Consider the following 13,803-nt stretch of genomic DNA (forward strand, 5'->3'; position numbering starts at 1 on the left):
CACTTCCCATGCACCGTCACGAGGGCCACACAGCGCAGCTGACCGCAGGCTCCCTGAGCAGGCTGGCAGCCCCCAGGGCCGAGCAGCAGGCCGGGACGGGCAGGGTCCCCAGGGCCGGGGTCGGCCAGGCCTGCACGTGGGCACCTGGGGTGGTCCCTAGAGCCATGCCGTGGTGCGCCACGGACGTGACCTCCTCTGAGGAAGCGCCCCTGGCTGCGACGTGCGAGAGCCCAGACCCAGCGACGGCAGTCAAGGTCACACCGCAGCGCACGACCGCCGTTCTCACGGCAAGGATGGTTCCGGGACGGTCACGTGGCTGCAGCCCGCCCCTGTGCAGGGCCGGGGCCGGGGCTCTGATGCCGCTCCGGGCAGTGCCCCCACTTCCTGGCTGCGTGGAGGCCCGGGTGAGAGGGGCCACGGCGTCCCGCCGGACAGCCCTCCGGTGAGCGCGCGCGGCCCCCGCCCCCACGCTGGGATCCCTGCGGGCCTCAGAGGAGAAAGGCCGACGGCCGGTTACCGTGGAGGTGGTAACGGGCAACAGGCCTGACCACGCCCCAGGGGAACCGTCCCTTATCGGGGGCGGGGGTCTTCCAAGCTTGGAACCACGGCGCCGTGCACAGTAGCTCAGGATGGGGACCAGGCTCCGGTGGCAGCGCTGACCGTGTGCGAGGCGGCCGGGAGAGGCAGAGACTTTCCGCGAGCAGTAAGTGACACCGAGGCACTGTATCACTACAAATTTTATTCAGAAACCCATCTTTGTTTGTTTTTGTTGTTTTTTAAAAAAAATCCCCGTTACGAACTGGTCTGGTCAATCAACTACAGCACTGTCCGGCAGACAGACGGTACAAACGGCTCAGAATCGCCCAGATCTCTCGCGGTCTCTCGACCGCCTCCTGTCACGCTCCCGTCCCCCGCCGCCGCCGCCGCCACCGCCGCCGCCGCCGCGACCACGGTCTCTAGACCGAGAGCGACGCTCCCGAGACCGGGACCTCGATCTATGCCTGCAACCAAGGAAAAGAAACGGGACTGTGGCAGCCATAGCAAAGCCCGCGCGGATCCCCACAGCGACGAAGGCTTCTGGATGCGCCTCCCGCCGAGGGGACGCGTGAACAAAGGGCAGCCGCGCAGCCACGGCCCGTGTCGGGGAAAAAGAGGGGCCCAGCAGGATCGGGGGTCACGTCACCCCCCATGGTATGTGCTTCCGGGGCGCCGGCGCCAAAGCTCGGGGACTGAACTGCCACCGTGCCCGGGACACACACACGCACACACGCGCGCACACACGCTCCCCCGCCGGGTTCTGGGGCGTGGAGGGCAGGGCTCCCCTCCTGTGCTTTGCTGAGAACGGGACAATCACTGGCTGTGCGCGTGTCTCCCGGTGCGCGTGTGAGCAGAGACCGGCGAGAACCCCAGGGCCAGAGCACGAGCTGCGCAGGACAAGGGACCCTCCCCGGACACCCCAGCTCAGTCTCTGTTCTGTGCTCCCGGGGGGGGGGGGCGCTTCGATCCCAGGCCCAGACACACAGACTGCCCGCTTGTGCCCGTGTCCCCCCAAAGCAAACCGACACAAACCAGGAGCCCCCAAAGGAGCGCCCAGCTCTGCCGAGGGACTGAAGCCCACTCCTGTCACACAGGCACCAAGGGCTCTCCGCAGAGCACGTCCTGCTGTCCCCGGGGGCACTCGCACGCTGGGCGCGGGGACAGGGCGGCAGGCCACGGCGGACACTCACTTCTTACGCCGGCGCCCGTACAGCTCCCGCCGCAGCTCCCTGGAAATGGGCTTCAGGTGCATGAAGTTGCAGAAGCCGCCGCGCGTGCACTCCCTGCGGGAAGCAGAGCCCACATGCCGCACCCGCAGCCGCAGCCGCCCCCGCCCCCGCCCCGCGGGCCGCGCCCCGTCACCTACCCCATCTCGTACTGGCGGCAGCACGCCTCTCGGAAGTCGGTCACCGGGGAGAGCTCCGCGTGGATCGGCTGCCCGTTAAACCAGCGGTTGTTCAGGTCGATCACGGCCTTTTCCGCGTCCTCCTCACGGCGAAACTGCGGAGACGAGGCAGAGCTGCCCGCGGCCACGCCTTCCCAGCCGCCCCCCCCAGCCCTGGCACGAACGTGCACCGCGTGCCCACAGGGGTAAAGTGAGGCGGAGGGAGGCCGGAGCAGGTTAAAAGCAGCGCACCCTCTACTTGCCATCCCATCACTTAACTCTGCGGCGGCGCGAGGTCACGCCAGCTGCCCACGGCCTTGGCTTCCCGCTTCAGTGTGTTAAAAGAGCAAATGCAAGGACGTGCGCAGGCCGCGGGTTTTAAAAAACGGGGAAAAGAAACCACACACATTCACCAGCTTCTCCTGTGTCTACACAGCCCGTCAGGAACGGCTATGGAGACCCGGACGGAAGAGCCCCCGGCGACCGCGGAGGCCCGTGCGCCCCTCCCGGGCCCACAGGCGGCCGCCACACCTGGGTTCCGGCCAGCCAACACCTGAGCGCCTTGGAATCGACCAGCAGGGAGCGGCCCCAACTTCCAAGTGCAAAGCTGAAACCCAAGGGCAAGTGGTCTTCACCCCCCAGTCTGCATGGGTCAGGAGCCCCAAGCCCCCGGACGTGCCACACTGTTCTCACCTTGACGTACACGTTCCCGACCAGGTGGTCTCCCAGGTTGTCGCAGACGTTCATCTCCTCCACTTCCCCGTACTTCTCCTCCATCTCTGTAAAAACCTCCTGCGGGCGGGACAGGGCTTTAAGGCTCACGGTACACTCGAGATGAAGGAGGAACCGAACGTCACGCCCACTTCTCTCGTAAGGAGAAAACGTACGCCCCCCCGGGACACAGGGCGAACGGGCCGGTCACTTTCAAACGGTGCGCCTCACCTCGAAAAACTCGTCGTAGTGCTCCTGCATCTCCACGTCGCTCACGGCGCCTGCGAACACAGAAACCTTGCTGGTTAGACGGGAGCCCGCCCGCCGCCACGCTGCGTTTAACTCATCCTGCTACAGTCACACACATTCGATTATCTAGAGAGGAAACAACGGAGCTGCGTTCTACCGAGAACTGACGGTCCCGCGCGACACCCGGAACCTGCGCGTGCGGGGAGCTTTTTAGACGCCCCTCCTGACAGTCTCACTGCTGGCCGTTCAATCACAGCAAGTTTTAATCCGCATCAAAGGGCCATGTTTTCAGAAAGCGTAAGGGTCAAGTTTACCCTCGAGAACTTATTTTTTTAAATGACAATTCTCTTCTTTTTACAATTTAAGATAGAGGCCAAGGAATCACATGGATGTTTTTTCCCCTTTCTTAGGCTAAAATAAAAGTTGCAATCAGGGTAAGTGATTAAGAGCTGATGTTCCTGACTGATTTCTTTTACAGATGAACAGCCACACGATGCTATTATAAAATTCTTTCTGATGCGATTAAAACCCAAATGACCATAAATAAAGACTCAGGTGGATAATGACCAAGTTCAGTTACCTCTGCATGCCTCTGCATAAAGGGAAAGTTACAATGCTTTGTTGAAGGAAGCATTATCTCATACTCCAGAACTATTTCCATCAAGTTTATTCTCCGTAATGCGCATGCACTAAGTGAAATCCTTTCCGCTGTGTGGACACTTTTCCAAATTTACATTCTGTCCTTGTTATCATTCTCTCTACCAAGTGTTACCGCTAAAATTCTAGAATTCTCTTGACCTAAATGTGAGAAATCACAAAACTGGCAGGTTGATAAACCAGTGTTCCACACAGCCAGCTCCGGGAGCCTGCGAAGGCTGAGTGGCTTCGAGGCTGGGCCAGCTCAATGTTCAACTGTCCCCTTCCATGACCACACCCCTGGCCTCACCTGGTGCACCCCACTGAGGGAGCAGAGCTGCGGCGCTTGGACCTAGCCACTGAGCCGCCCTGGAGTGGTTTCCTAGCTCTCTGGAAAAACCTTCTCTTCAAGGACAAGAGCTTTTAACTTTTGGATTCTGAGAATGGTCTAGATTTACTTTCTAATGCATGGGAGGGGGGATTCCTGCATTGTAGTTATGTTTGACTTTCCAGGAATCCAGCTTCCTTTAGAATGAAAACCTCTCGGTTGTGCTAGCCAACAACTCCTCCTCCTGACGGCCCGGTCCCATGGACGTGCTATCGTGAACAGAACCTCCTTCCCTGTAGCCATCTAGCCCTGAGCAAACGGAACAGATGGTCGGGAGAAGAGGCACATTTTAATGTTTACATTTCCTGCTCACACCAGAACAAAATGAGGAGAAAAGGCATTTACATGTTCAAAGTGCTAGCTGTGTTGAGAATCAGGCTCTGGTGGTTTGGACACTGCTGTACTCGTGATTACTTCTATTCTCTCGCTGGAGAACGGTATTCCTGCATCTCAGTAACTTCTGGAAAGTTCCATTTGAAAATGCTCCACAGTGGGCATATTTTATCCTCTATACTCAGCTTAAAGATTTTCAGTCAAGTGACGCGGGCAGGACAGAGGTGAGCGATTAAGAACCCGGTCCACTGCAAAGCCACCTATGTGACTCAGCAGATGCTACAGACCGGCACCTGAAAACCCTGTTTCTCGCAGACACATCCTTAAACTGGGGTTCGTACCTCATAGCTGGAAGGGTGTGTCAAAAGGTGTAAATTCGGGGACTGGATGAACCTGGCCAGTTGAAAATTTACTCAAAAGATCTGCCACAGGTTCACAGCTTAAGCAGATTTTCTTCCTAAACCGAAGAGTCAGAATTTCGTTTAATCTGTGGAATCGGGACCCCGCAATCGGAGTATTTGGTACTAAACTTTACTCTGTAGCACACGCACAACAAGAGCACTGTGAACCGCAGGGAGAGACACGAGGAAAACTAATCCAACACTGTTCTGTCAATGAAGCATCCGTAGTCCCCAGGTAAACCATCAGGGCAAAGAATGATTAACTGATGTTACTCAATCATCAACCTCTCGTTGGTTTTGTCCCAGGGCAGGGCTGTTACGAAAATTATTTAATAAGTTCACATATAAGCGTTTCCCTTCAACTACTGATCTTGTTTCTTTAAAAAACAAAACAAAACAAAATAAAACAAAGCAAAACCAAGTATTTTAAAACAAGGGCTACCAAGTAAATCCTGTCACCATCAAACTTGGGGACACAAATGATCCGCTTCCCGGTCAGAATGGGTCAGGATCAGCATGGAGAGAGACAGTGTCTGGGCAGGAAAACCTTACCAGCCCCTCCCCCACAGACCCGTGCACTCACAGGTGTACCACTGGGAGGTCCCCCCGGTCTGGGGCCAGCCCGAGCGGGCAGTGCTGCCGGGACCACGACGCTGAGCCGTGTAGATCGCCCTAGAAGCTGAGGGCTGCGGGCCAAGGGCGCGTCGGACTCAGGTCTGTGGCTACCCAGGGCCTCCGCGGACAGCGCCTCGCATGAATTTTCGCAGCTTCAGAACAAACTGGCGAGCGAGAAGCCGCCTGGTTCGGACCCCGTGATCTTAACACGAGTCCGGGGACTCGCTTCTGCTTATCCAGACGAGCAGGCTGATTCCACGGCTCAAGAGCCATAAAATTTAAAATTTCAACTTTCTGAAATCTCCAGTGATACGAACACAGATCCTTTTCTCAAAGAACTACCCCTTGGGAAACACAACGTTCGTAACTTAAATTTACTGCTTCCCAAAGCAGGAAGAAGGGGGCCGTGTCTACTAAGTGCCCCACGCAGCCCTGCTTCTGGGGTCCATGTGCCTCCTCTCGCCCACGCGGGGGGGGAAGCGAACCCCCGCGGTTGCACACGGCCGCCCAAAGGGCTCTGATTACAGACCGAGCTGGCCCAGGGCTGGCGTGGAGGAAAACTCGGGGGGGTCCGTGCCACTCGGAGGACCCTCATCTGGGAAACGCTCTCAGAACGATGCTCTCGCACTTAAAGCGTGAGCGCTAGAATGGACTTTTAAGAACAAGTCTAATGAGAAATAAAACCTCAAAAATAATTCCCAAAGCACTTGTTTCTTAACCGGAAACTTAAATGCTGTCGCTCTTTAGAGGGGAAGAACGTAACTGCACACTTAATTCCAGGCACAGTCTCCCCGAGGGTGACGGTCCAGGACAAGAGCGGCAGCTCTGAGCTGTGGGACAGGGAGGGCATCCCTTCCGGTCCCTTCTCATCGCTTAAGTAAGTGGGCAGGAGCTGCGATCTCAGAGGCTTCCGAGGGGTCAGTAGACAAAAGCTCTCGGCACGTCTAGCGGAAGGCCGTCCTTGACACTACAGCGGCAGACCAGGCGGAGCGGACACTGAGCTCTGACGCGCAAGCCCAGGGAACCAGGGAAGGAACTTGGATGAACTTACAGCGCAAACCGTCAGCAGACTGGGAAGAGTTTTGAGGGTTACGGTAAATGTTCAAGAGGGCAATGGTCTGAAATACAAAACGCAACAACTTTATATTATGGAAAATTAAATTGAAACACTTCACCGGTTTCCTGTGGCGATCACTTCAGTCAAGACTCAGTGCTGAAAAAAGAGCAAGTTATTTTCTCTCGAAGCAGAGATGTTCTCTCTTAGTGGGTGGCTGTCTCGGAGCGCCCTAACCCTGCACTGTCACGGAGATGCCATGATATGCGGATATTGTATTTCTGTCCATGGGATGCAAGGACTCCCCGCTGCCCAGTTCCCCAGGTAAGGGTACAAGCACTTTGGCAGACTACTACCAAGACGGTCCTCCGTGTTACAGAAAACTTCAGGAGCCGAGGAAGTGCCCGCACCAGCTGACGACAAGAACCACGGGAGCCGAGAAATACAATAATTACATATCATGAGATCTCCACGTCCTAGAGAAAAAATTGTAATGGTGAAATAAAACCCACACTTATTGGGCAACTTACCTTAGTGATTCCTAAATATTCCTAAGAGTTGTGGCTTTACAGAAAGAACCTCGTATTAAGGTCAAGCGTTCAGGCACTGGAAAGACCAGTGATGCTGGCGGCTGTCAAGTGTCGCAGGGACAGACCCCTTCCCTCTCGTTAACAAACGTCAACCCAGGGAAGAGGCCTCCCGGCGCCCTTGCCGACGCAGCCCCCTGGACGTGGCCAAGTACCAGGTTCTTGCTGTAGGTACCAAGGCCTTCCAGCACCTTGTCCTGTTTGCAACAGCTCTGCGTCAGCAGCTCAGAAGCCAACATTGTTTGTCTCAATTAAGAGTGGGCTCTTTAACACCATTGTTTTAAAAAAATTTCTCCAACTGTGGGACTTACAGTGTGAGCCGTCAGCCGTCTGTGCACTGTTTTGGGGATTACGATAGATGTTTTGAATCAAGATGGTCTGCGGGGAAAAAAAAATAAAAAGGGGAATTCTACTGGCTGCTGTGCATGTATTAGACAATTGCAAAGAGACAACTTGTTTGCAAATGGCTCAACGTTCGCTTGCTTCCCACAAGTGAGACGCTCATCCTCCGGGAGCGCACCCAACCGTCATATTATGAAAACAGAGTGTGGGCGGCGACTTAGGTCAAGTCAGCCAGCAACCAAGAAGAAACTGTAGCCATTATTCTCGGTAGTCCCACGTTATTCAGGTGTTTTAGTGCAAAATAAACAATAACACACTGACATTTTCTTATACTTCAAGCTACGATGTCGAAAAATTCACGTGATAATCATATTCCCCACACAAAATTGTATTTTTTAAAACCAAATGCGTCAGTCAACTGTATGCAGTCCATCAAGCTGTCCGGTCTCCCAGGAAACAGGCGCACCAAATGGGTGTCCTGACTGTCACGGACACCTAGACACACTCCTGTTTGCTTGGTGGGACCTCTGTTTACATAATACAACAGCTTAAACATCTGTTCTTTTCCGATCCTTCTTTTAAGGGAAAAAAATCCTTTTAGCCCTTGTGCTTTAAACTGGATCAGGCAGACTTGAAACCTTACATTGTACCGTTCTTCTTAAAACCAAGTCTGAAAAAACAAACCACGTTTAAGTTAGTAGGCTAATACAGTACATGAATCTTAACGTCCACATCACTGAAGAAGCTCAAAAAGAAACCCACACGGAGTTTTACAGGCTGAACGAATGAACCGCGTGATTTAGGGAAATAAAGGTTTGCTCTCAACACAGGTCCAAAGCAGTTCAGTGGTTTTACAGAAGCAGCCGTTCCGTTTCTAGCTGCGTGTAAAGGAAGCCGCTGTGTGGGCACTCCCCAAAGGTCTGCTGTGAGGAAACCCCAGGGGAGGAACATCTAACAGCCAGACCGCACGCACGCACGCACGCACGCAGACCCTTCTCGCCGGGCATGGCCTTGTCCCCTAGCCATCAAGTACTGCCCTGGGGCAACTTCTCTCTGCCTCCGGTATTTCTCAAAGCTGATCTGACTCAGTTTTCAACAGGAACCGCCAGCGTGTATGTGACCACGCTGGGAGAGAGCTGCATGGAGCCAATTGCTCAACAAGAAATCCGTTTAGGTCTCACTCACATCACCTGGCAGTGGCTGTTTAGGAAAAGGATCGTCACTCAAAGGGGGCCACGACGTTCCATTATAATCAGGGGAGGTCAGGATTGCCCGCAACCAGCGGACCGGCCAAGCCAGTCGGAGCGAGATGCTCAGGCAAACACCTTACAGTTGACCCCACCCAACACTGACGGACTCGCTCTCTTTCTGACCCGTTGTACTAAAATTCACTTCCCACCAACATTCTGAGGTCATCAGGGACTCAGAGGGAACACAGGCCATGTCTCTGGAGAGTTGGAAGAAAACCTTCTGGCCCGACACCTGCCCCATCTGTAAGCAACCCCCCAAAGTCAAAAAACTCAGTGGACACTCAAGACATTGGGTTACTGCTCAACCTAGGACCCCCGGCTTAGTTGGGGAGATTTAGTCCAAAAAAATCGAAGGACTTAAAAGAAACTGCTGTAAACAAAGTTTAAAGCAAGATCTCCGATATTCTGAAATTCAAAGAGACATATCTGTAAGTTATGAGAGATTCTTGTTCTATCAGTCGTGCCGATATCAGCAGACTAATGCGGGAAAGGAAGCCATCTCCCCCCTTTCTAAAAACCCATTACATTGTGCGGTTTTCTATGGGCTTAAATTAGAATATACAAATGTCTCGTTCTTAGAGCAATTGGCTGATTTTCCTAAATCCTTATAGGAAAACCCCAGTATCTACTCTGTCAGAGGTTTAAAACACATGAGCAGGACAACGTGACCTCAAAGGTGAGCCGGCAGCTCCGAGGGGCGCTACACACAACCGTGACAGGACGGCTCAGAGGAAGCTCACTCAAACCTCGCCGTAGTCTTGGAAGGAGCTCAGAGTCCTCAGTCTGGAAACTGCAGTTCTCAAACTCCAAATGCTCAGATAAACATGGGCAGACGCTTTCTGTCCCTGCTACAGGTGCCTTCTCCCTCTAACTCATCAGTGATCACTTGTAGGGAGCAAACCCTTGCCTGTTCTTCAATTACCAAACAAAACCTACCCCAAATCACACTTTCTGACTCGCCTGAACTCACAGCGGCCCTAAGCTCAGGCTAACAGGGAACCCCCTCAACTGATCGAACAGAGTGGCTGCAACTAACTGAAGGTAAATGCCGTCTTCTGACGTTCAGTCTCCTTTTTAAGGTTTCTCTGACACGATGTCCTCGCTATCCCCTGGCCTGGGGGTCTGAATGCAGGGGCGCTCCCAGGACACTGGAGGAGCCCGGAGCATGGAGCAAGCTGGCTCTGCTCAGAACGGCCCCAGCATCTCCCACAACTGGCTCTGCCTCCGCCGCCGGCCTGGAGACAGCAAAGCGCAGACAGCCCGCAGGGCCTCTACCGGCGCCTGGAACACAAGCTGGCCCTGCGCTGCCGTCCCACCGGACCCACGTCTGCGAGAGGGACAGGAGGGGCAGAAGGGGGCGCTGGGCGGCAGGGACCAGTCGCAGCCAACACGCAAACATTAATCACTGCTCTGTGAAAGAGGAGGGACCTGTCTCGCAGACCTCCCCCAGGGGTGGTTCAGCCGCCTCGTTCTCATGGAAACAGAAGGACAAACTCATGAACACAAATGGAGAATAAAACTGAGAGAGAGAAAAGCGGCCAACGTGCTACACGGACATTATTAACCGCCTCTGCAAAGTACGTGAGGTTTGGTAACTTACACGAGAACAGAAAAAAGAGGAAAAACAAACAAACCTGGCTAAAGGTCGGTTTATTGTGCAAGCGAGAGCATCTGTCTCCGTGACGACATGCTCCGATTTTGAAATAAAATGAACAGTTGACTCTGTAAGGGAAAAGAAGAGCTGATTATTCGGCTGGGCAGACTCAGACACGGGTAAACACACCAACACCCAGCACGTGCTGCCCAACTGTTCTCCCTTGGCGCCACGAACACCCAGCGCAGGGCATTCTGGGGCAGCAGTTCCGGGAAATGTCACTTGAACGTGCCTGACAAACACGCTACTTCCAACGAAGAGGTTCTAACTCCAGCCCAGGCCCCCTCATCCGTATCGACTCTCAGCGACTCGTTCTGCTCTATACTGTTCTTTCTCAAATGAAATATCCTGTTTAAAACGAAATTTAATTGAAAAACATATCCGTTCTCTAGCGCTCTACAATCAAATTCTCTCACGGGCACCAACACGGCACAGTGAGGGTTAAGATCCTGACTCCCCCACTAGCTACCTGGCCTTGGGCAAGTCACCCTACCTCTCCTGGTCCCAGGAGCCATCTGTGAAACGAGGAAAATGCCAAGCTGGCTTTGTTCCAAGAATCAGAGATGGCGTGTGCGCCTCACACAAACGACTCGCTAAATGCAATCATTATCTAACAAAGTCCATGCTCTCTCGTTCATGACGCCAGGCCAACAGGAAATTTCCAAACACAGGTCTGAAGCAAGCCAGTCTCCTGGTTTCAATACACTCAAGACAGGCTATTGGGGAACTCCTCAGCCTGTTCTTACGTAAGGCCACCTTCTGTCCATGTCGCAAAGCCCTCTCTTACTGCTGTTCAAACACTTGGATGATCCAGACGAAATCAAACCCAGCAATCCAGCCATCGCCTCAGCAGCGTCCGCTGGCTCAGACCTGTGATGAACTATGAACTCTTACTGGATGGGCCCCAGAGTTAGACTCGCAGAGGTGGGACGGTTACCCCGTAGATTCAATTTTTTAGCAAGTGCCCTATGTTCAGACAGTCGGTCCAGAGTTAGAATCAAAGGGCTTCAACAAAATTTGACGGTTCACAAGTATCAATTGGCCACTGATTTATTACTAGGTAGCAATAAACATGGGAAAGTCAGGATTATCAGGGAAGGAAAACGATTACCGTCCAGATTTGCAAACTCATCATATCAAGTCTCTCTTTACGTAACTTAAGTAGAATATACAACTTACATCTTTAGAAAGTCCGCTGAAAACGAAGAGCTTATTTTAAGAATCCCTCAGAATGGGCGACAGCCCCGCCTGAACAATACCCAACTACTCTCTGTTATTAAAACAATCTTTGTTCCTGTACTTCCAGAGATGGCTTTCATTTCATAATGCTTAATTAGAGCTTCAGGTATTAGTCAGAACTTTCCTAGTAATAAACTTCTAGTGACCCACTTACTAAACTACTGAAATGAAAGGAAGAGACAGAAAATAAAAAATCTGATCCACCATCACGGAGAAGATGTTAGAGAATGAACTTTTGCTTGGATTTAGAGAATGTCCGTAACTTCGCATGAAGGACTAGCTAAATCCTTTTAATTGGCACACACCTAAATTTTACTTCTGGCTTGGGGAAAAAAGAAAGAAGTTGGCCGGAATCATCAACTTCATTTTTTAGGAGCTGATACGGTCTCCTGCAATTTAAAACCCGTCAAGCCACCCTGAAATGAGACTATGAGTAACTTAGATTAAATAATCTTGTTTCCAAATTAAAGCCATGCCTCTCATGATAGAGCTCTACCAGGCTGAAACGTGGTTTCGTACAGCAGGAATATAAAAAAGGTTCTGGAATAAACCTCTACACTCCAAGTGCTGGCAGCACAGTGAAGGCACCTCCAGGAGCAGCTTTTTTACAATAATAGGGAAAAAACTTCAGGGAATAGAAGTCACGGCACTATTACCAGCTCAAGAATGAGATTAACGCTGCATCTTTGTAGCTGGGAGAAGGCTCTTTTCCCAGCAGAGCGGCCCATTCTTTAGGATGAGGTTTACAGGTTAAGTTCCCCGGTGCCTCCAGCAACCGCCTTCCCTAGCACTTAACAAGCTTCGGTATGTTTTACTTTGATCATCCTTTACGCGACAAGCACCCCCTCCCTTCTAGTTCCTTGAGATCACCTTCCGATTTTGTTCCTCTTTAAGTCAGCAGAGACAGACTTACGGTTGACAACAATGTTTCTGAAGTGACTAGGACTGACGATTGTGTCTTGTGGTTTTGCTACTAAAAAACATAAACCCTCTTCCCAACAACACAGGTTACAAGTTAGCCTGCATCCTGGAAAACAGAAACAATGTAAAGTGTCTGATGGGTGCACAGTCCCGGAGCTGCGCGCGCCCCACTCCTGATCTCAGGGTTGGCGAGTTCGAGCCCCACGCTGGATGCACAGATTACTTAAAAATAAAATCTTTAAGAAATAATAATTAAAAACCCCACCGTGTTGGAAAAAGTGGTACTGAAAACTTATCTGTGCCAAACCCCGGGACTCATCATTAGGAGCTCACATTAACGTAAGCCTTGAACGGCCCGGAAGAGCCCAACGTGGTAAATATGGACCCAAAAATAAATTACACCAGAGCTCAGTTTCTCGGTTTTCCAAGCAGGAATTATGCTTCTAAACAAGACATTCCCCGTGGCCTAAACTTCCGTCACGGAACTAAAACGTCCCAAAGCGACAATCAAATCAGAGCTGCATTTTCTGCTCATAATCTAACAGCCGGGCAGGGAGGACGTGCGGCCGCAGAGGGGAGCGGGGGACGGCCCAGGTGTTCCGCCGCGCTGGATCGCGTCTCCGAGCCCGTGAAACCGGGCTCCGTCTCGAACCGGCACCAAGTTCGTCGCACTTGTTCGCGTCCAAAGTCCTCACGGCCCGGCCCGGCGCGGGGCTTCCACCGCCGGGGGCTCGCCGAGAGGCCCCGCGCCCCGAGTCACCGGGCGACGAACACGGCGGGCCCGAGGCCGCGCCCGACCGACGCCCGCGGCGGTAGCAGGCGGGGGCCGCGCTGACAACTTCGGCCCAAACTCGAGACGGTTCGGAGCCGGGGGCGGGGGCTCTGGTCGCCGACACAGGGGGCGGCCCCCGGGCCGCGAAGCAGCCTCTAGCCGGAGAGGCCGCACCGCCCGAGCGGAAGCCCGCCCAGGCGCCCACGAGGCGGCGGCGCGCGGCTCCCGAGGCCGGAAGGGCCGCCGCGCCCCTCCCCCCGCCCGCCCGCCCGCCCGCCCGGGCCTCCCGCGGCCGCCCGACCCCGCCGCCGCGCCCGCGCGCGCCCCGCCCGCCTCCCCGGCCCGGAGCCCCGGCCGGCGGCTCTCACTCACTTGTCTTTCTCGGTGCCGAAAATGGAGGCCAAGTACTCCGCCATTTCCCACCCGCCGCCGCCGCCACTGCTGCCGACGCCGCCGACCCTGCCCGACGCCCGCGGGAGACGTCACCCGGACGCGACGACGCTCGCCCCGCCCCGACGGCGTGGCGGCGCTGGCCAATCGGACGAGGCGTTGCCTGCGCGCGGGCGGGGCTTGCCGCGCGCGGGAAGCACCGCCCCCTCGGCCGGGAGCCCGCGCACCGCCCCGCCGGCGCCCCCTGCCGGCGCCCGCGCTCGCCGCCGCCGCCGCCGCCCTCCGCGGCCCGGACCCCGCGCACCTCGCGCCTCCCGGGCCCCCGGAAGCCGAGCGCGCA

General features: G+C 54.3%; 1 protein-coding gene across 3 annotated transcripts; it reads right to left on the reverse strand.

Moving 5' to 3' along the window:
- Positions 1–719: 719 nt before the first annotated feature.
- Positions 720–13,561, reverse strand: LOC111155749 (U2 small nuclear RNA auxiliary factor 1). 3 transcript variants are annotated; one of them, XM_022516132.1, is made up of 9 exons: positions 13,446–13,561; positions 10,122–10,209; positions 7,207–7,273; positions 6,306–6,372; positions 2,864–2,913; positions 2,615–2,713; positions 1,904–2,037; positions 1,728–1,820; positions 720–1,001 (listed from the first exon to the last, which is right to left on the reverse strand). In XM_022516132.1, exons 5-9 carry the CDS (start codon positions 2,891–2,893, stop codon positions 854–856), a joined length of 504 nt encoding a protein of 167 aa, XP_022371840.1. In that variant the 5' UTR covers positions 2,894–2,913; positions 6,306–6,372; positions 7,207–7,273; positions 10,122–10,209; positions 13,446–13,561; the 3' UTR covers positions 720–853. The 3 variants fall into 3 exon arrangements, with proteins under 3 accessions (XP_022371840.1, XP_022371839.1, XP_022371838.1); XM_022516131.1 differs by lacking the exon at positions 6,306–6,372 and having other exon boundaries at positions 13,446–13,548; XM_022516130.1 differs by lacking the exon at positions 7,207–7,273 and having other exon boundaries at positions 13,446–13,539.
- Positions 13,562–13,803: the final 242 nt, after the last annotated feature.

Source organism: Enhydra lutris, unplaced genomic scaffold (assembly GCF_002288905.1).
Source record: "Enhydra lutris kenyoni isolate GAN:26980312 unplaced genomic scaffold, ASM228890v2 scaffoldscaffold43, whole genome shotgun sequence".
Classification (NCBI taxonomy): domain Eukaryota; kingdom Metazoa; phylum Chordata; class Mammalia; order Carnivora; family Mustelidae; genus Enhydra; species Enhydra lutris.

Excerpts from the sequence above, each read along its gene's own strand:
- LOC111155749 (XM_022516131.1), bottom strand. The coding sequence starts at position 13,489 with ATGGCGGAGTACTTGGCCTCCATTTTCGGCACCGAGAAAGACAA. Across the intron at positions 10,210-13,445 it reads TTCGGCACCGAGAAAGACAA|AGTCAACTGTTCATTTTATT; the intron begins GTGAGTGAGAGC and ends TTTCCCTTACAG. Across the intron at positions 1,002-1,727 it reads TACGGGCGCCGGCGTAAGAA|GCATAGATCGAGGTCCCGGT; the intron begins GTGAGTGTCCGC and ends CCTTGGTTGCAG.